The sequence below is a fragment of the Suncus etruscus genome, chromosome 7 (assembly GCF_024139225.1).
Source record: "Suncus etruscus isolate mSunEtr1 chromosome 7, mSunEtr1.pri.cur, whole genome shotgun sequence".
Taxonomy (NCBI): Eukaryota; Metazoa; Chordata; class Mammalia; order Eulipotyphla; family Soricidae; genus Suncus; species Suncus etruscus.
Genome location: NC_064854.1, coordinates 45440983 through 45464722, shown reverse-complemented (window position 1 = coordinate 45464722; position 23740 = coordinate 45440983). Strand labels below are relative to the sequence as shown.

At 35.3% G+C, this 23740-nt stretch overlaps 1 protein-coding gene across 1 annotated transcript in view; it reads right to left on the bottom strand.

Annotated features, from left to right (window-relative positions):
* Nucleotides 1-23740, bottom strand: part of SMYD3 (SET and MYND domain containing 3) — an 834473-nt gene that overhangs the window by 627289 nt on the left and 183444 nt on the right. Inside the window, exons 4-5 of the mRNA XM_049776664.1 lie at nucleotides 20756-20813; nucleotides 18635-18771 (exon numbers count right to left, since the gene is read on the bottom strand). Of these exons, the coding sequence (XP_049632621.1) occupies nucleotides 18635-18771; nucleotides 20756-20813 (195 nt within the window). The remainder of the gene's footprint in view (nucleotides 1-18634; nucleotides 18772-20755; nucleotides 20814-23740) is intronic.

The window sequence follows — 23740 nt, the reverse complement described above, 5'->3', positions numbered from 1 at the left end:
AAAGTGCGGGGCTTAGGGTCAGGGACGGGACCCCTGTCCACAGGAAGAGAAACTGGAGTCGGTCCTTCCACGGTGCTTCCCCAAGCTGTGGGATCTGCACCCAGGACTCGACCCTATACTTTAAGAAAAAAAGAAAAGAAAAGAAAAGTAAGAAAAAGAGAGAATAATCTCACCAAAGTATATCTTCCTCCACAAAATGATTCAAAATCTGTCCTTGCTAATAACCTCCAAATTTTCCTTGTTTATTTATACAAGACATATTACTTGCATAAATTAAATTTACAAGTAAGATTTTAAGAAAAAAAACTGTTCAATATACCATCCAGGGGCCAGAGAGATAGCATGGAGGTAAGGCATTTGCCTTGCATGCAGAAGGTCAGTGGTTCGAATCCCAGCATCCCATATGGTCCCCCGAGCCTGCCAGGAGTGATTTCTGAACATAAAGCCAGTAGTAACCCCTGAGCACTGCCGGGTGTGACCCAAAACAACAACAACAACAACAAATATATATATGGATGGCATATATATATATATATATATATATATATATATATATATATATATATATATACCATCCAGTCCTTAGGTTGATCATTAGGTTGATCATTTTGATATATATAGTATTATATATATACATATATATAATTGAAAGTAGAAATTTAGTGCTCTTTTACACCCACTTTTTCAAAATAAAAATATATATGACTCATGACTGTAGTTAGAAACAAAACTACCTAAAGAAAGAGAGAAAGACTTAAAAGAACTGGGAAGAAAAATGTCCACAATATGTGGATGTAAGACACCAGCCCATTCAATTTCTGTTGGACCAGATCTAGATTTTTGTGATAAACTGATCAACAAATGATATCATCACCTAGTTGGAGGCATAAAAGAAGTGTCTTCTGTTAATTTTTTATCTGCTTGTATTTCTTTCTTCCAAATTCTTCAAATTCAAATTCTCCAAATTCCAAATTCTTCTCCCATTCCTGTTAAAAGTAAAATGTTTAAAGGAACTGATAAAGACTTAACTAAAAAGCAGGCATTTGAAATAAATACTAGAAAATGAAAAAGAATTTGCCAGGAAGAAACAATGAAACATAAGATTGGAAGATTAAACAGTATTAACCATTAAAGGAAATAATAAATGATTAGGCTTTATAGTACTTTGAATCCCTATTCAACTAGTGCTGATCAGTACTAATAATCATATAAGTGATCAAATTCATTTAAACACTATAATACTTTATAATTGGAAATACAAAGTTGTTTCAAGAACAACTTTTGGGGGGGGTTTGGTTTTTGGGTCACACCTGGCAGTGCTCAGGGGTTACTTCTGGCTCTATGCTCAGAAATCGCCCCTGGCAAGCAAAGGGGACCATATGGGATGCTGGGATGCGAACCACCAACCTTCTGCATGAAAGGCAAATGCTTTACCTCCACACTATCTCTCCAGCTCCTCAAGAACAACTTTAAATACCAAAATTACCCATCTAAACATTCCTTCTCATGTAGAAAATACTCTTCTACTCCACTAAACTAAAAAGAAATTTGTTTTGAACTTCAGAGCATAATTCCTAGCCTTAAAAAGAAAAAAAAAAGAAAAGAAGAAAAGAAAAGAAAGGAAAATAAAAGAAAAGAAAAACATGGCAAGATTCTCCTTGCTGACTTTGATTAGCTAAATGCCAAAGATCATCCAAACCTTCTTGATAGGAACAAAATATTCAACATAACACACACACACACACACACACACACACACACACACACACACGAGTCACTGCTTTAAATATGGGTTACAAACCTCATGTGAGGTTGTACAGTTTTTTTTTGTTTTGGGGGGATTTGGTTTTGGGCCACACCTGGCAATGCTCAGGGGTTACTCCTGGCTCTGCACTCAGAAATCACTCCTGGCAGGCTCAGGGGACCATATGGGATGCCGGGGATCAAATCTGGGTAAACCATGTTCAAAACAAACACCCTACTCACTGTGCTATCTATTATTCTGGCCCCTTTAAAGAGTGTTTTAAAGTAAATGCCTGATATAATATCAATAAAATTTTATTCATAGACCTATATCATATACCTACATACACATGTTCGTACATCCAGCCAACCCAGATTTGGAGCACCAGAAGTGATTCCTGAGCACAACAAAGTATAATCCAAAAGCAAACAAACAAGAAGCAAAACAAAACAGAATATCTTGGGCAAAAATGGGCCACATGTAGAAAAGACCCACATAGAAAAACTTCAAAACATATTGTAATCATAATTTAAAAAGGCAAAGACAGGGGCTGGAGAGCTAGCATGGAGGTGGGGCATTTGCCTTGCATGCAGAAGGATGGTGGTTCTAATATCGGCATCGGAGCCTGCCAAGAAATGATTTCTGAGCGTAGAATCAGGAGTAACCCCTGGGAGCTGCTGGGTATAACCCAACCCCCCCCCAAAAGGCAGAGAAAAAATATTAAGAGTAGCAAGATCTAAAAAGGAATATGCATACAATGATAAGATTTGCATAAGATTCATAGCATATCTATCAAATGAGACTGTATAGGCTAGAGAAGAATATGGAACATAGTGAAAGAACTCAGAAGACATTGGACCTGGAGAGATAGTACAGCACATTTGGCGCTTAAATTGCACACATCTGATCTGGGTTCAATCTCCAGCATCCTATAGGGTTCCCCAAGCCAGTCAGAAATGATCCCTTAGTGCAGAGCTAGAAGTAAAACCTACAACACTACTAGGTGTAGTTCTAAAGCAAACAAAAGGAAAAATCAAAGAAATGAACATCTCACCAAGAATACTCTATAGAAGTAAAAGAATGACACAGAGCTTTATAGGAAAACAACACTTTGGAGACCTCATACCTTTAAATCAAATTTGCAAGAAGCATTTTAAAAAAACTTCTCAACACTTTGTCACTGAATATGTCATACATCATGACAAGTAAGGTTGTTCTCTAAGTTAAGTCTGTTTATTCTAGCTACCTAAGGATTTAGTACACTTAAATGATGAGTTCTATTCAGAAAATTTTTATATATCTCTAAAGAAATGTTTCTTTACTCATTAATGCTTTACCTACAATATTTCTAAACATAAAACGATTATCTTATAGGCCTTTGCATATTTTCTTTTGATCCCATGGTAGTATGCTTCAATGGTGGAGAAACCTTGTATCTCTTAGGCCAAAGGTACTTCCTTTTTGATTTCCCCAAAATTTAATGTGCCTAAACAAACAAAAAAATCTTGACACATCACCACCCCCCTTTTTTCTTCGTTTTTTTTCTTTTTTCTTCTTTTAAATTTATATTTACAGATTCTAGACAGTGGTTCCTCATGCTTTTTTTTTTTCTTACAGAACCATAGAACATGAATTACTGTATTTTCCAGTGTATAAGACGACTTTTGAAACAAACAAAAAAAAGTCAACCGAAAATCGGGGGTCGTCTTATACACCAAGTATATCCCGAAAAATGTTTCAATATGCTACTAAACGAAAATTGTCTGAATATTGCCACAACACGAATTTTCCAACTCGATCCTGCACCAATCACTGCAAGGCTGCTCAAACCGCCTCTCTAACTCAGCCAATCCAAGCAGGCTTTTTATGCATGCAAATTAGACAGTGTTCTGGACCAAATCTACACTGTAAAAAGCCTGCTCAAATTGGCCAGAGTCAGAGAGGAAGTCTATTACAGCATAACCTTTGAACCTTTGCTTGTGATTGGCTCACTGTGGTACATGAGCAAAGGAACACATGCAGCACATGCAGCACAGGAACGTTCTGTCTGATACAGCGAATATAGGCCTAAACCTATGTTTTAACTGCAAAATTAGGGGGTCATCTTACACGCCCAGTCGTCTATACGCTGGCAAATACGGTATCTTGTTCTGCATCATATTTCTATGTCTTCTTACAAATTGAAAAAAATAATGTGGTTAGTACCAGTGGCAAGCAGCTTCATGAGCATTGAGTGGAAAAAAAGAATGATCAGATGTATGTACCCAACCCAAAGTTGGCGACAGTAGAGTCAGGAGACCCAAATTACAACAAGCTATATACAAAAGAGACTTGTTACACTGGCATCCAGGGTGCTAAGGGCGGAAGTATGGGTTGCATGCTGAGAACAGGAGAAGGAGAGAGGTCAACACTGGTGATGGGAATTCCCCTAATTCACTGCCCTGATGTACCTTAAATATAACTGTGAAAGACATGTAATTCTCATTGGTCTCAATAAAAATTATTAATTAAAAAATATTTTAACTGTTCTTGACCACACTTAATAAAATTGTATATTTATAGGATTATCAATTTTATGAAAATCAAAAAATTTATTTGCACAGAGCTATTTATACATTAAATTTTAATTTATATATCTACAAAACACGTGCAGTTTTTGAAAAAAATATATCAATTGATCACTGATTTACAATTTTGTGGAATTTTAGTAGTCTAGTCTTATTTTATCTTATTATTTATCTATATGTGTGTGTGGACTTCATCACCTCCACAATAAAAGAGATCTCTCTCATGTGTGAAATATAAAGAAACATAATACAGGAACAACAAATGGCCAAAAGCATAAGAACTGAAAATTTTGTCTACAAAATTTAGCTTACCTGGTGGGATGGATGGGAGGGTTTTTTGGGACACTGATGGAGCTAAGTGGGAGCTAAGTGATGGGTGTGGTGTTGAAATAATATATGCTTGAATAGTATTATAAATCATGGTACCTCAATAAAAATGAAAAATAGTGGGGCTGGCATGGTGGCGCTAGAGGTAAGGTGTCTGCCCTGCCAGTGCTAGCCTAGGATGGACCACGGTTCGATTCCCCAGCGTCCCATATGGTCCCCCAAGCCAGGAGTGACTTCTGAGAGCATAGCCAGGAATAACCCCTGAGCATCACCAGGTGTGGCCCAAAAACCAAAAAAAAAAAGTAGGGGATGGGCAAGAAGGAGATAGGGGGCATTAATGGTGGGAATGTTGCACTGGTGAAGAGGGGTGTTTTTTTTATGACTGAAACTGAACTATAATTATGTCTATAACCATGGTATTTAAATAAAGATATATTTTAAAAAAAAGAAAAAAAAGAAAAATGTTTCAAACAAACATAACAAAAACAATTCCCTTTCAACAAGATACATAACAAAATATATACTATTATATATAATATATAGTACAATATAATCTTATTTATATTTGCTATTTTCAGTCTGACAATACAAACTATATTAAATTATAAAGACATAATGCAAAGTGACAATGCAACAGATGGATTAAGTCCCTGAAAGTTAGTAAAAATGTTTACATCCTTCCAGTTACTTAAGCAATTATAATAGTTCTAGGAACAGCATGAAAATGAGGCTAAAAGAGTGCTGTAATTTCATATCAAAATTTTTTATTTTATATGATAGGAAACTAAGCCAAGATACTTCAGAGCATTTTAGCCAATGTGGAAAATAAAAATTTATCTCATATTGAAATCTACTGTAACACAGACACATTCACATAGATTAAATAAAAATGGGTTGATAATAGCAGATAACTTATGAGGCAAAGAGATAACACCCAATTAGCTAGATAAAATGGGTCTAAATCAGATCAGGGGCCAAAAATATAAAAACAACAAAATCAAGAGATATTTTTCAAAAAACAATAAGAGGCGAATAATAAAGGGAAAAGAGACAGAAGAATCAGAGACACCACAAAATATCTAAGATGGTTGACACAGTAGACTAAGACACCAAGAAAAAATAAAAACAGAGAAGGTGAAAAAGTAATATGATTTAATGTGGAAAAGATTTTTTTTTTTTTGGTTTTTCGGGCCACACTCATTTGATGCTCAGGGGTTACTCCTGGCTAAGCGCTCAGAAATTGCCCCTGGCTTGGGGGACCATATGGGATGACGGGGATCGAACCGTGGTCCTTCCTTGGCTAGCGCTTGTAAGGCAGACACCTTACCTCTAGCGCCACCTCGCCGGCCCCAGAAAAGATATTTTCAATAATGTTCATGATGAATCTGAAGTTCAACAGTCTTCAAAAGAAAATGTTTATTAGTAGTAGAAAATATGGAGTTGGGAATGAAATATGGCAAGAATAGGACAGGAGAGACAGACCAAAGGGCTGGGGTACAGGCTTTGTATACAGGAGCCTCTGATTTGAATCCTTACTACATGGTTCCCTTCACATCTCCTACTTGAACCCTAATACCAAGCCAGGAGTGGCACCTGAACAGTGTGAGATCTGGCACAAAAATATATTTAAAGAAGAAAATGGGAAGGCTAGAAATAAGTTTTGTTATTACAAAACTCTGTATTTCCTACAGAGCAACCTTATAGTTTTCTCCTGTAAGCAACAAAATATAAATAAATTTTTTCTAAAACTTGAAATAGGGCCCATAATGATCAAGACTAGGAATGTGTACAGTAGTCCTTTTTTTTTCCTTTTCTTTTTTTAGCCAGTACCTTATCAACTGTACTGTCTCTCGGGCCCCATTTTTTTGAACATTTATTTTTTTTTAAAAAAAAATAATATCTTTTTTTGTTTGTGTGTTTTGTTTTGTTTTTGGGTCACACTGGCAGTGCTCAGGGGTTACTCCTGGCTGTCTGCTCAGAAATAGCTCCTGGCAGGCACGGGGGACAATATGGGACACCGGGATTCAAATCAACCACCTTTGGTCCTGGATCAGCTGCTTGCAAGGCAAACGCCGCTGTGCTATCTCTCCGGGGCAAAAAAAATAATATCTTTATTTAAGCACCATGATTACAAACATATTTGTAGTTGGGTTTCAGTCTATCCATCTCATAAGGTAATAGAAACAAAGGTATCAATATGAAAAGGAAGATTTTCTTCTATAGTGCATACCTATTTAATTGCATCATAAAATATTTTAATCTGCAAATGCAAACATTTATAGAATCATAAAAGGAAAAGGAAGCATTCAATAATGTCTTAAAAACAAAAAGATCCAAGGTGAAGACTCCTGAATAATTAATGTTGTAATATTTGGTACCCCAAGGTTTTAGAATCCAGATTTCCATAGTTTCACTTAATGAATATACAAATTCAATTATTTTTCTTTTCACACAGTTGTGACAGTGTCAACTCACAACAATTGATATGAAAAACTCATCCTCCACCAACCCATCTTACCTTCACTTATTAAGATATGTACATGAGAAACAAGTGTGTAAGACATGATATGAAAATAGAAAATTCTAATTAAATAAAGTCTTGCCTACAGCAATACTTTAGTATAAAAAATATCATCAGAGATTTCCATTTTTTAAATTCTGCTCTTATGCTTAAAATAGTTTATAATTATAGTTCTAACACAGAATTACCATAATACAGAATACAGTATGAAGAAAATATGAAACCAGGAGACCCAACTGAAAGCTCTGACTCCTTTATTTAAAGGTTGCGAGTTTTGTCTTTAGATGCTTTAGAGAAGACATGACTGCTGACTGGCAGCGTGTGCCCAGGAAACTAAGAAAAATCAGCATAAAACACTGATGAACGGATATTCCACTGGAAAGATTTAAACTGCGTAGGCAGGAGAAATGGTTCAATAAGCAAAGTGCATAAATTGCATGCATGAAGTGGCAGGTTCAATACTTAGCACCATGTGGTTGCCCCTACCATCAGCAGGAGTGACTCTCTAGAAAGAGGAATAGGCCCTAAACATACCAGGTTGTGATCCAAAAACAAAACAAGACAAAAAATCCATAAGGAAACAATGGCCTTCCATGAGGAATGAACCAGAAATACTGACTATACATTTGTAGGGCTCTTAACACCAAAAATAAAACAAAATAAAGCAAATATACATTCTTCTCCATCGCAATGGACATACGCACACCTTTCAAAGTCATATGGACATAAATTTGAGATAAAAATTTAAAAATATAGAAGATATAAAAATAGAGGTTGAGGGAATATACAATATACATTCTTACATGATGTTTTGCAATTACCACAAATTTAAAAAGCACTTTGTATATCATCTATTCCTTCCTTATTATGAAGATAATTTCTTCAAACATGTGATTCAAATCCAAATGAAACTCTCCCAAATAAACCTCTTCAGAGACATAAGTTCATGATAGGCAGGGCAGCCCAATTACACTGAGACACCACTGTCAAGACATCAAGTCATTATTCATTCGCCTAATGTGATTAGCTTTCCTACCTTTCCTTCTTCATGTCTTATAAATAATTATCTGAAAATCTTTAAATATGTGCTATTTAAAACTGAAAATAAAATGTTTAATGAAAACTAACCCCTAAATATAATAACGATGTTATTTATCTTTGAAAAGGATATAATTGTTTAAATCTGGCTTGAAACAGAAAAGGGAATCTGCTCGAAGTCACCCACATGAAAAGCATGTCGCCCCAGGTAAGCAGAACCTTGCCCTCAAGGACGGAGCCAAAAAAGGAAGTCTACTAGGTGGATTGCACCCATAAAGCACGTTGCCACCAGGTAAACAGTCCCCCACAATCAAGGACAGAGACAGAAGATTGCAGCTTTTCTGCTCTGCTCTTAGCCTCATATTTCTCCCTGTCAATGTACCTCAGCACAGCACGTAGAAAACACCACACTATAACTGTGACAATGGGGAAACAGTACAGCCCCCCCCCATCATACTTGGTGAATGTAGATGGTAGCTCTGATGACCCAAAAAGTACCAATCACCTATTTAGCCTCTCAGATAAAGACTTTAGAGAAGAAATGTGGGCAATGGTCGTAGAACTCAAAGAAAGAAAAAATGAACTGAAAGTGCCAAATAAGAAACAAAAGGATATGAGAGTAGAAAAGAGAAAACTTCAAACTGAAATAACAGGACTGAAAAATTTGGTAGGAGAAATAAAAACCTTGCCAGAAAGCCTATCAAAAAGAGTAACAGTTCACATCCTCTCTCAAACTGAGGTTGAAAGCTTCTAGAAGGACTCTGCCCATTTTCAGCGTATTTGACTTCTTTTTTTTATTTATTTTTATTTTTATTTTGTACCCCAATCTATTGCTTTTCTTTCCTTCAAACGAAACCACATACCTCGATTTATCTAGCTCCACCTCTTAAATAGAGGGGGAAACAAGGGACGGTACCAGGACCAAACAGATATATGATCACTAATAGTAAGCTAGACAAAGAGGGGACCACCTACTCTAGCAGCCCGGGGGGTGATTGTGGGGTATATGGGTTGCAGAAAGGGAACTGGAATGGGGGAAGGACAAATTTGGTGATGGGTATTTCCCTGATTCAATGTTAATATGTACCTAAAATACTACTGTGAAAGATATGTAAGCCATTATGAACAAAATAAAAAAATAAAATAAAAATTTTCTGAAAAAAAAGGAAAGAGTAACAGTGGCTGAAGACAGAATTAGTGAGCTGGATGATGACATGCTTAACAACTCCATACAACAGAAGAAGTTGTAAAAGAGACTCAAAACAAATGATCAAATAATAGAAAAAAAATCCTCAAAAACTGTGAATAGTCATAATATACAACATCAACAGAACCAAATATGAAAAACCATACAATCATAGATTCAGAGAAAGAATTTTATAAGGTCCAACACCATTCATAATAATAATAATAATAATAATAAATTCAACAAAATGGTAATGGAAGCAGGCCGAAGTGGTGGCACAGTGGAAGGGCATTAGCCTTGCACATGGCTGATCTAAGATGAAGCGTGGTTCGATCCCCCAGAGTCCCATATGATCCCCCAAACCAGGAGCGATTTCTGAGCACATAGCCAGAAGTAACCCCTGAGCATCACCGGGAGTGCCCCAAAAACCAAAACAACAACTACAAAAAGGTAATGGAAAGAATTTTTCTCAATATAGTAAAGGCAATTTACCAAAAGTCCATGACAAATATGCTCGTGAAAAAAAACTGAAAGCCTTTCCTCAAAATCTGACGCAAAACAAGGCTGCCTCCTGTATTAACACCTAGTCAACATAGTACTGGAAGTACTTGCCATAGCAATTAGGCAAGAAAAAATATCAAGGGCATCCAGATAGAAAATGAAGAAATCAAGCTCTCATTGTTTGCAGTTGACATGATACTCTACTTAGAAAATCCTATAGACTTTACAAAAAAACTTATAGAAACAATATTTCATATAGCAAAGTGGCAGGCTACAAAATTAACATGCAGAAAACAATGGCCTTCTTATACACAAATAATAATAGAGAAGAAATAGACATTTACAAAACCAATCCCATTCACAATAGCACCACAAAAACAAAGATACCTTGCACTTAACTAATAAAGAGGTGAAGGACCTATACCCTCCAAATATAAAACATTGCTTCAAAAAATAAAAAGGACATAAGGAAATGGAGACATATATATATATATATATATATATATATATGCCATGTTCAATGATTGGGATGGTTACATCAGTGAAATGGCAATGCTCTCCAAAGCAGTATATAGATTTAATGCAATCCTCTAAGGATGCCCATGACATTTTTCAAAGAAGTGGATCAAACAATCCTGAAGTTCATTTAGAACAATAAACGCCCATGAAAGCAACCATTAGGAAAAAGAGAATGGGAGGCATCAGTTTCCCCAACTTTAAATTGTATTACAAAGTAAGTCATTAAAACAGCGTGGCAATAGAATAAAGACAGACCCTCAGACCAATGGACTATACTTAAGTATTCAGAGAATGACCCCAGACATACAATTACTTAAGTATTGATAAAGGGACAAGAAACACAAAATGGAAAAGGAAAAGCCTTCTCAACAAGTGGTGTTGAGATACCTGGTCATTTATATGCAAAAAAAGTGAATTCAAACCTCCATCTAACACCATGCACTAAGGTTAAATCCAAATGGATTAAAGACCTTGATATAAGAGTTGAAATTATAAGGTATGTAGAACAAAACATAGGCAAAAACATTCCATGGCATTGCGACTAAAGGCATCTTTAAAGGAGAAAACACCACTGTTCAAATAAGTGGAAGCAGAGATAAACAAATGGCACTGCATTAAACTGAGAAGCTTCTGCACTTCAAAGAAAAGATACAAAGGCTACCCACAAAATGGGAGAAACTGTTCGCTCGAAACCCATCAGATAAGAGGCTAATGTCTAAAATATACAAAGTGCTGACAGAACCTAACAAGAACATAACATCTAATCCATCAAAAATGAAGAGAAGAAATGAACAGACATTTCCTCAAAAAAAATACAGATGGATAAAAAACACATGAAAAAATGTTCCATATCACTAATCATCAGAAAGATGCAAAACAACAATGAGGTATCATCTCATGCCACAGAGAATGGCACACATCACAAAGAACAGGAACAACTAATGCAGGCGTAGATGTGGTTCAAATGCTGATTCAAATGCCATCTAGTCCAGCTTTTCTGAAAAACAATATGGAAATTCTTCAAAAAACTGAAAATTGAGTTCCCACACAATACAGCAATACCAATCCTAAGGATATATCCCAGGAACACAAAATCACAATATAAAAATGCCCTCTGCACTCCTATTTCATTGCAGTGTTATTTACAATGCCAGAATCTTGAAGCAACCCAGGTGTCTGACAATAGATGAGCAGCTAAACAAACTGTGGTACACAATGGTTTACCATGTAGCTGTCAGGAAAAATGAAGTCATAAAATTTGCCTATACATGGATGGACATGGAGACTATTATGCTGAGTGAAATGAGTCAGAGGGAAAGAGACACAGAATAGTCTCACTCACTGGTGGCATATAAGAAAAACAAAAGATAATATGGTAATAATATTAAGAGACTAGAGAGATGAGGGCTGGAAGGACCAGATCATGATATGAAGCTTACAACAAAGAGTGGTTAGTGCAGTCAGAGAAATAACACACTAACAACTTCTGTAACAATAATAGTGAGAGAGAGAAATAGAATGCCTGTCCGGAAGACAGCTCGGGGTGGGGGGTGAGAGGGAAATGGGGGAAACTGGTGGCAGAAAAGTTACACTGGTGTATGATGGTATACAATCGATAACTGAAACCAAACTACAAAAAAAATTTTTAACCACGGTGCTTCATAAAAAAAAAAACTGACTTAAAGAAGCAATCCCCAAATAAACCAGCTTAACTTTACAATATACTAAGCTACCATATTTTCATATCAAACAACTATATTTCATTTATACCATCAAAAATCTCTATTGTAATTTTTATAGTTATAAAATTTAATAGCAGGCTTTAATTGGTCTTTATAATCATAATGATACATTTATCCATGTTCCCATGAGAAGTTGTTCATATTCATAACAGATGTAGTCAAAATTTATAATAGAAATAAATCAGGTTGGAGATATAGTACAACAGGTCAGAAGCTTGCCTTGCATGCAGCCAACTGAAGTTCTATACCTCGCACCACATAAGACCTTGAGCCTCAAAGCCATAAGTGATTTCTGAACTCTGCAAATATGTCCCCAAAACAAACAAGAAATACAAAAGATATGTACTTTATTAATGTTTTATACAATCAAATTATTTCTTAGTTTTTTGTTTATTAACTATAGTACATATTTTGCTACTATACTTGGAAATGAAACATAGTTTTAATGTTCTAATGAATATTTTCCATACATGATGCCAATTTATATGTGTTTCATTCTTCAGGCTTATTTTTTAGATTATAAATACTATCCTCTGACTTTACCCAGTAATTCATTCAATCAGTCAGCAAACACCTACTGATTGTTAGATATTCAGAAATAGATAAATGCAACTACTGGCTCAAGAGAATTGAGTCTAGTAAGATAACATAACTCTAGCATGATGAAAGTTCTCTAATAAAGAATCTACCACTCGAAGAAAGACCAACACAATGAAAAACATTTCTACTATTTCACAAGACTAAATTAACATCTTTAAAATATTACCTCTTCGACTGGAAAGATAGTATACTCTGTAAGGTACTTGCCTTAAATTTGGCTGACCCAGGTTCGAACCTTGATACCTATACAATCCCCACTCCCCATCAGTAAAGATCTTTGTTCAAAAAGCCAGAACTAAGCTCTGAGAACCACCAGTTTGGGACCCAAACACTAAAAAATTAAAAAAATAATAAGATAAAATATTACCTCTCGGGCCCAGAGAGATAGCACAGCGGTGTTTGCCTTGCAAGCAGCCGATCCAGAACCAAAGGTGGTTGGTTCGAATCCTGGTGTCCCATATGGTCCCCTGTGCCTGCCAGGAGCTATTTCTGAGCACACAGCCAGGAGTAACCCCTGAGCACCGCCGGGTGTGACCCAAAAACCAAAAAAAAAAAAAAAAAAAATATTACCTCTCTAAATTAATGGCAAGTTATACAAACAGACAAGGCAATAAAGGCTTGGCAAACAAGTTTTTCCACCAGAAGTCCCAATCACATTATAAGTCTTACAAAAGCAATTAATTTTGACCAATCCAGGCATAAATAGAAATGCTGATTAAGAATTACTAATTATCCTTCCCACCTTCAGAAGTTAGCTGGCATCTTTATCTATGCAAAAACTAAAGTAACTTATAATAGACTATTCATACATAAATGAAGAGAAATGTTAACTGAATTGCTAAAAATGAAGAACATTATAAATAAATATCATCATTAATAACTTGTTGTGCTTTGTTTTGAAAGCCCAAGAGTGCTACAAATGTCACTTTACTTGGAAAAATACTTTTGAGAATAATTGTCTCCTGAATTTACTCAGAGACCTAATCTATTGTAATAAAGAGAAACGTATAAATCATAAATGCATGGGCATTTCATAATTAGATGCCAGAATCTGCATGTAGTTTAAAGATCTTGGCTACTTGCCTGCTTTGCTTAACACCAATAGAGAGGTATAATTCCAATTTCTAGCAACTGTTCTGAATAAACAAGAGAGATGCCTCACATAGCAGCTACCTGCAAGTCCTCGTGCTCATAGGTGACCAATCCTAGTTCATCTGCTTGCTTTTAGTATTAAATATTTAATGTCAAATTTTTCTTTAATGGAACCCAGGCACAATCAGTCACTGAGATAATTTAGTAATGCAGTCAAAGTTATCATACTGCCATTTCACAATAACTTTGTAATTAGATAATTCATCATTTTATTAATTCAAAAATATTGCTTTCTTTACTACTCTACAACACGCTAGAGTAGAGAAACCCAACAGAACTAATCAACAAAAAGGCTCTAATGTTTGGTATTGTGTGTGTTCGTGTGTTTGTGCATGTGTGTGTGTTTTCCCATTTGAGAACTTGAAATCCTTGAGTTGCAAAACACACACATATACACAGCTGACCAATCAGGACAACAGAGGCAATATTCTTTTTAACAAATCAGCCTTCCATTAACACTGAAGTAGCAAAGCACCAGCATATTCCAACTTGAAGCTTAAATACAAGATTTAAATATTAATAAGTCATGAACAATTTTGTTCCTATTTTTTGTTGAAACATAGTTTTTACTAAAAAATATGTTCATCAAGTTAAAGGAATTATTTAATAACATATTCTCTGTGCCAAAGTAAGACTGAGAGCATAACAAAATATAGACCCTAGGAGGACTAAAAAGCATGCAAAAGGTAAATGTAGGTATAAAATTCTAAATTTATCATTATTGATACCTGGTTTATATCTAAATATTTCACTAGAAATTACTATTTCTTTACATCTCATGAATTAGGAAAATTCGTGTTTTAAGACATTCTTCCCTATTTTGTAAAATTTTGTAAAAAAGAATCTCTCAATAACAAAGAATTTACTTAAAGTGAAAGGGAATGTGAAATTTAAACCTAACAGTACAAAGGAAAATAAATCTTTTAAATTCCTAATCTTCAAATTCATACAATTAGAGTATATAATTTGAAATCAGTTGCTATTAGTAATATTAGAAATCAGAGTTTGGAAAAAGAAAGCTATAAAGATCACAGGCATGCCCTACAAGTGTCCATAAAAATCAAAAAAGTTAGGAATCATAATAACTCTTTTCAGACCACAATACTTGTATAAATAACCCACAAACAAAACACTGGAAAAAGTCAAACACTTGGAAACTAAACAATATGGTATTAAATAACTAATGGGCTAAAGAGTAAATCAAGGAAATAAAAAAAAACTCTTTGAAACACCTGATAATGAGATGCCAGAATGTTTGGAACTCAGCAAAAGCTATACTAAGAGGGATGCTCAGAGCAAAGGAAAGTAAAGAAACTGTGGTAGGCTAATCTGACATTAATTAAAAAAAAAAAAAAGGAACCAGGAGATAGAGCAAAAGATATGGCCCATATATGTCTAATAAGTCCCAGCTCTTTTATTTTTTCCCTTAAATTGAATGCATCCTTATAATTTGTTGCCTCAATGGTCCAATGGTGAGGGGGGGGGGTCAGTATTAAAATAGTCTACTAATATTCTTTTTTTTTTTTTTTTTTTTTTTTTTGGTTTTTGGGCCACACCCGGTGACGCTCAGGGGTTACTCCTGGCTATGCGCTCAGAAGTCGCTCCTGGCTTGGGGGACCATATGGGATGCTGGGGGATCGAACCGTGGTCCGTCCTAGGGTAGCGCAGGTAAGGCAGGCACCTTACCTTTAGCGCCACCGCCCGGCCCCTAAAATAGTCTATTAATATTCTAATATTGTATTGCTTTATGATTTATCTTCTTTCAAACCTATTAGCCACTACTTTATATATTATGATGCTGCTTTGTTTGATACATATTGAGCTAATGCATATTAAATATTGCTGCATGTATTCTATAATCATTATATAATTGTCCATCTCTGTCTCTAATTACTTTTTAGGGGTCTGATACAAATATGGCCACCCCAGTCTTTGGTTTGTTTTGATCTTTGGGCAACACCCAACAGTGCTCAGTATGATTCTTCACTCAGGGATCACTCCACATCGAGGTCAAATCACCCAAAAAGTGAGCACACACTGTCTCCAGTACATATGGGACATTCTCCAGCATGACCACATACTCTACTACAATGCCATAGTGATCAAAATATCATGGCATTAGAACAAAGATAGACTTTCAGACCAATGGACCAAATATAATATCCAGTGACAAACCTCCAAGTGTATGGTAAATTAATCCTTGACAAAGGAGCCAAGAGTTTGAAATGGAACAAAGACCGTCTCTTCAACAAATGGTGTTGGAACAACTAGAAAACCACTTTTAAGAAATTAAAGATTGATTCATATCTCACCTCTTAAACAAATCAACTCAAAGTAGATTAAATACCCTGAGATTAGATCCATAAAGTTCATTGAGGAAAAAATAGGCAGAACACTCTAAGACTTAGACCTCAACTAACTGAATATTTGAACAAATAGGATATTAGAAGAGGAGTCAAAATCAAAACTGCCTGCATGCTGAAAAAGCACATACCTCAAGAGAACCTTCCTGCTACACAACAAAAAGGGGTAGAGACAACTAAAACCTGATCCTAAAAACTCAACCAATCCCAAATGGTGCATACATTCAAGTTACCCAATAAAATTCAGGCAATGGTCTAGAAGACCAAGTACTCCATAGTACATGAGAAATGGCAAGACTACAATGCCTGTATACAAGCACCTGGTCTTGTAAAACCATCAATAAATGCCTCGCATACACTGTACTTAATATCACTGTGTCCATTCTGAATATGTGGTTGGTGCCTGTGTTTCTAACAAAGTAGTTCACATTTTTACATAGGCAACAGTGCTTTTCTATAACTGAACCCCAACTACAAACATGTTTGTAATCATGGTGCTTTAATAAAGATATTATAAAATATATATTTTAATGAATACTACTAATACTAGTAATGATACTACTTTTTCCAAAAACAAACAATTGTCACAGAATAGTTACTTACATCAGAATGACTGTAGCTTACAGTTACCATAAAATATGTTTTATCTTTAAGTAGGCATGATTTTAAATAATGTTTAATCTAAATAAATTTCTGTACATGGAATACATCGCTTTACTAAAGGATATAATTTTTAGAGACAGATAAAATAAAAACCTGAAGGCTACTCTTGGGGGATAGTTATTAATAACCATATATTTTAAAACAAAATTTCAATTATAGACCACTAAATTTTAATGCTAATAACATTACCAGGAAATACTTTTTGAAATACTGTAAAGAATAAAAATATACTTTGGAAAAACAATATTAACTATCTAGCAATTTTATCAGCCATATTTAAATTCCTCAAAACTAGGTAAATAATAAAATATACCCTTAATATATGCATAAAAGGGGGCCAGAGCTGTGGCACAGCAGTAGGGCATTTGTTTTGCACACGCTGACATAGGACGAACCGCGGTTCAAACCCCCAACATCCCATATGGTCCCCTCAAGCCAGGAGCAATTTCTAAGCACAGAGTTAGGAGTAATCCCTGAGTGTCATCGGGTGTGCCCCCCCAAAATGGCATAAAAATGTCTTGTTAAATTAGAACTTATAAATTGAATAGTAAATGGCAAAACCATCCTCAAATTAAAAGGTTTCACTTGTCATTAAAATACAATAAAAAAAAAAACCTAAATTTAAAAACACACACAAACCATACAGTGATGGGGAGTATATCTGTTCCATTGTCTACTGCTCTGAAGAAGATAATAAGAATCAGTGCTTTGTCTTTGGACACAAAGAATCAGCAGTTACTAGCAATAAGTCACAAGCTAAATACTGAAAGAAAACTGTCTGGATATAGCTTAGGATTCAGGGGCTTCTGCCTTGCATATATAAGGACTGTGCCCCATCCCTAGCATCATTACTCTCCAGCACTGCTGAATGTGCCCTCTTGTACTACTGAGCCCAAGTAGAGCTCTATTACCAAACCCTAACACTGAATCATGCACCCAGAGTCACCAATTATTCTTTGAGTGATCTAGGGATTCACTGAACATTGCCTGAGAGGCACCCTTAAAAAAATACAAAAAATATAATGTTTTCTATTACCTCATCTATGATTTTAGTGATGTGAAATACATGATGTGTAAAACACCACTGAAGCAATTATTTTTACTTCTTTATTTTGATTTGAGGAAGTCACATCTCTGACAGTGCTCAGGGACTGTCCCAGCAGAGTGTGTAGGAGTCATTCTCAGTGGTACTCAAGTGACCCTGTTAATCAGGGATTGAACTTAGGCCTTCCACATGCAAAGCAAAGCTTTGCAAAACATGCAAAGCCCTTTGAACTATCACCCCATCCCAACAATTATTTCTAAATCATAAAGTTGTATTTTTACATTACTCAAAAATTTTTAAACAAAAAAGAGATTCCAATAGATTTTTCACTCTTAAGACAAACTCCATTGCTGAAACAGCACCACAATACCAGACAAATGCAAGAGCAAAGTCAATTCTATTAGTAAGATTTAACAGAATCTACTGCCTTCTATTAAAAAACAAAGAACATGCTTTGGGAACTGACAATGAACATGCTTGAATAGCAAGAATACTCAAAACACAAGAAAAGGAATTTCCTTTTGCCACATACACAATACATTTCTCTAATGTTTTACTCAGTAAAGAACAAGAATGATAAAACACATCAAAGACCCTTAATTTTCATGGATTAACAACAAAAATAATTGGTATATAGCTAACAAAGGTACTAAACTAAGCACTTACTTTGGCAAAGGCTTCAAAAATATCAAAGGAAGATGGCAGCATAGAAGTATCCTGTATTTCTTCTTTCATGAAATGCTGAAATGTCATTGCAAGCTGCCTAAGTCCCTCTTTCTTATCTTCAGTCAGTTTGCTAATGTCTTTTTTAAAAAAAGAAAAAAGAGCACAAGAACAAAGTGAACTTTTAGTGAGTAATTTTCAGGTGCCCAATGATAACTGTTTAACCAAGATTCCATTCTGAGAGCAAAAAATACATATCTTTATTTGACAATTACAGATTGTGGCACATAAAATATCAGTTCAAGTCTATCAGACTTTAACTATAAGATCAAATATGCATCAAAATAAAATATATAAACAAATTAAAAATATATAAACAAATTAAAAAGCATTAATATTAAAATCAGATAAATGGGCTACCAGTTACCCAATATAAATCCTGTATACATATATAGACCACCATAATAGTTATTAAATCAGTGGATTTAAATAGAGTTTTCCATGAAACGATTTACAACTAGACCAAGACTAAGAAATAAACTGTATCATCTCTAAGGCACAAAACTGAAAGTACAAACAAAAAAGTTCAGCTCAAGTTCAAATAGATGAAATCCATCATACAGAAAGTATATCAAGAAGACAAATAGATCAACAACAAAAAAATCTTAACTTCATGTTATTTCTAGGATCAACAAACAAAATACAGTGCTACACAAAAAAGACTGAAGTTTCAAAATAAAATATTAACCCATTAGGGCCAGAGTGGTAGCACAGTAGTAGGGCATTTGCCTTGCACATGGCTGACCCAGGTTGGACCTCGGTTCGATCCCTGGGTCCCATATGATCCTCCAAGCCAGGAGCGATTTCAAAACACATAGCCAGAAGGAACCCCTGAGCATCACCAAATGTCCCCCCCCAAAAAAAAAATTAATCCTTTAAAATCACTTTCTCTTCTTAAATTTTTAGGTCATACCTGGTGATAGTTAGAGCTTAATCTTGACTCTATTATTGACTCTAATCTTGACTCTGTATTCAGAGATCTCTCTGGCAGGGGTTGGGGGATCATGTGTGGTGCTGGGGATTGAATCTCAGTTGGCCACATGCAAGGCACTCTCCCATCCCTAACACTCACTTTCATTTAGATCACAAATTGATGCTAAAAGGCTGAGGTACACAGTTTAATTAATAACTCTGGAGCAGTAGTAAATATATGACAATGTTACTGAGCAAGGCCAATGTAAACACTAAAACTCATGGGCCAGGGATATTAATTTCCTAGCAGTAATATAATAAGACAAAATGACGACTTCTCTACTAAAACTCGAAAAAGACATAGTGGGATGAACTATAGCATATTTCTGTTTCTTCTGTCAGGTCTACATATTTTCTTTAAATTACTTGTTCAAAATAGCAATTAGCCATGATTTCTTAAATAATCCACTTCCATTGGCACTTAGGATCCTATGACTATAAATCTATATAATGTCATCTTCTTTGTCTCCAGATATATTAAACTGCATCATGTTTCTATATAAGCTCTGGCTAGTTGGAGGTTGAAATAATTTACAACCTCAATGAAGAGAAATTCTGTCAATATACAAGAAAATAAGCCCTGTATGACTAAACGCTCAATGAAACTCTATCAGTCATTCTAAGTAGCTACGTCACTACCATGGTAATTCACGAGAACCTGTGTCAGAGAGTCAAAGACTTACGTGTTTTCTTATCCCCTTAATATTTAAATAACTAAAGAAGTAAATACTTCCTGAAACTTCACTTCCTCTACTCCAGTTACATCACTTCTTTGAAATTAAAAAGAAACCAAGACAGCAAAGAAGGGAATAGAATTGGAAGAAAAAGAATAATTATTCTGTCAACTAAACTGAGTTATTTTATTACTACACTCTTCTTTCTCCCTGCCGGTCTTGCACAACTTTATGGCACTTTACAAACTTCTATATGACAAAGCTACCCTGGAATTTATCAAACATACACCAGACATATATAAAAACATGAGGAGCTTTAGATTTGCCTCACATAATAAAGTGATAGAAAGTCTAAGTTAAAAATAAGGTAATTAACTAATTCATACAATTTTTTGTATGTTGAAAGATAATCACTTACTTGACTCCAGATCATAAAATGTGTAAAGTATCTCTGATTCAGAGGGCATTTCTTCTCTCTATAAAATAAAAGGAACAGAAAAAAAACTTATTAGACTCCAATAGATAAGTGAATTTCATTAATGCCTTTAAATATTTAAATAAAAATTCATTATAAAAGGTAATTTTCTACGTATTTCCACTCATCACATTAGTCTTGTTATTTAATTGTAGCAATTATAAAATAAAATCTAACTGTGAATAAAATTTATCCTGACAGTTTAATTTCCAAATGAAAAATACACACCACAAGCTTTCATATAGACTGATTTTGTAGCTATACATAGAAATATTAATAAAAATAAGAATGTGAAGAACTGGAGCAATTGTACAGCATGGAGGGAGCTTGCTTATATATGATCAACCTGGGCGCAACCCCAAGCATTCCAAAAAGTTGCTACAATCACACCAGGAGTAATTCCTGAGACTTAAACCTTGAGTACTGCCATGTGTGATACAAACATCAAACAACACAGACAAAATAATTTGTTATAACTGTACAAACTAGGGTAAATTTCTTAACCTTGAGTCAAGAAAAATCAAATTCCTTTTCTGAAACATGAGAGAAATAACACCATTGACTTACTGGGTTATTTGGAGACAAGATATATCATGACAATATATCAAGAAAATATATCATTAAAGTAATTAACAAAAGGCTTAGAAACACTAAGTATTCAACAGAAGGTAGCTATTACCATTGATTTTGTTTATGTCTAATTCAAGTAAGTGCAAATTAAAGATTAAGTAATAGTTTTAACAAATAAAATTAACTCAGTTTCTAAAGAAATCAATTTCAAACTTACCACAGATTTACTACTTTTCTTATATTAACAAAAAATAAAGTTTCAGAGCCAGAGTGATAGCACAGTAGGAGGTAGGGTGTTTGCCTTGCATATCGCTGATCTGGGTTTGATCCCCAGCATCCCATATGACCATCCTTCACAGCCTGTTGCCAGGAATAATTTTGAGCAGAGAACTAGAAGTAATACCTGACACTGCTGGGTGTGGCCCAAAAACCAAAATAAATAAATAAAACAAATATACATCTCAAATATAACAATGACTGTCATTTTTTAAAAAACATAAATGTCTGGGGCCGGAGAGATAGCACAACGGCCTTTGCCTTGCAAGCAGCGATCCAGGACCTAAGGAGATTGGTTCGAATCCCAGCGTCCCATGTGATCCCCCGTGACTGCCAGGGGCTATTTCTGAGCAGATAGCCATAAGTAACCTCCGGGTGTGGCCCAAAAACCTATATATATAAATGTCTTTATTTTAACACTGTGGATTACAGAGTTGCTCATAATAGTTATTTCTGGCATTCAATGTCCCAACACCAATCCTACTATCAGAGTAACATTCCCTTTATCTTGTAGTTTCCCACCCTAAGTCAAGCCTGCACTGAGGCAGGTACAAATAATTTACTTAATATTGCTTGTTAAAACTAAACAGTAATGAAATTATTGAAAAGACTTCATTAAAAGAACATTTTTAAAAATTGTCATATCTCACAATGGGGTCATTATGTCATGGTCATATGTCATTAACTAAGATGTTTATTGTTATTTGAGCATTTTGTTGTTTTGTAAATTACTTTATTAGGCACTGTGGTTATAAAATTATTCACGATTGAGTTTCAGTAATACAATGAAAACTACCCTTTACCCTTCACCAGTGTGGAATTCTCATCCTAACCCTGTCTGCCTTTTGGTCAGACATGTTTCTTGCAGGTAGTAAAATGTTGGATTCAGTAGCAAGTATATTTTTGAAAATTATTGAATCACAATGAATTCATTAAAGCACAAGCTGAAAGTTTAGTAAGCTCTCTCTTTTTATAAAAAAAAAAGGACAAGAGTTTAAAAAAATACAGTAATAACGGTGTGAGAGTGACAATTGTTGTTGTTTGCATAGGCCCACAAAATATGGGGAAATGAAGACAAAAAAAAAAACCTTGGCCTAAATACAAGGAGATGTTATACCTGAAGTTTTCTGGCATAATACTGACTCTGGATTCCAGGCATAATATGTTGTCCAACCCCTGAGTAATTCTCTGTGGTCCCGGTGAAATTTTTTCGCACATTAGCTGTTGTTGGTGTCTAGTTTCTGTAGTTAAAGATTCTGGTTTCTGTGCATTTCCTTCATCAAAGTCAGGATGATGTGGAGCGTCCCCTAGTTTCACCTCACCATTAGATGTGGAGCGTCCTGCCCTGCAAGCAGGTTGTTGCTGTTGCTGAGTCGTATGGATGTTAAGAGAACATTCTTTCAAGTAAGTCAATGCCAGGGTATCGGTAGGGTCTTCTCTGGTAGAAATTTGCTTCCTGGTGGTGTTATAGACAATTGTGGTTGTTTCCGTAGATGGTCAATGGTTTAGGGGTGTATGGGCAATGCCCATTCTTCTGAGGTCTGAGCCAAGTCATTATACCAATGTTCAGGGTATAAGACCAAACTATTACAAAATATGTGTTCCTATCTTTATTAGATAAGAACTTGTTTGCATTTGTAATATTTTCCCATCTTAATGTATCTATGCAAGAGAGGAACATGCCACAAGGTATTATTGGTGCCTCTGGGGGCCAACGAAACAAGTCCAACAATCCCCTTAACTTAGTTCTAACATGAATTCCAAAGCGAAAGACTCTTCTACCAGAATTCCTTATTAAACAGATCACAAAGGAAAAAAAAAAAAAAACCAGTGGGCAAAATTTTAAGAGGATACTTGTTGGTGTACCTATCTTAGACCCTGGATTTGGTGTAGATACCTAAGACCCACCCATTTCTGGGAGAGGTCTTGGGAACCGGATATTAGGTGTGACCTTACCTGCAAGACCCGGCCCATTCCTGGGAGGGGTCTTGGAAAAGTGAGATAAGCCTTGGACCGAGGGGACTCGCGCCCTTTCTGCGCTGCTGGGCGCTCTGGCTTTTGGGTTTCTGTGTTCTGGTCTTG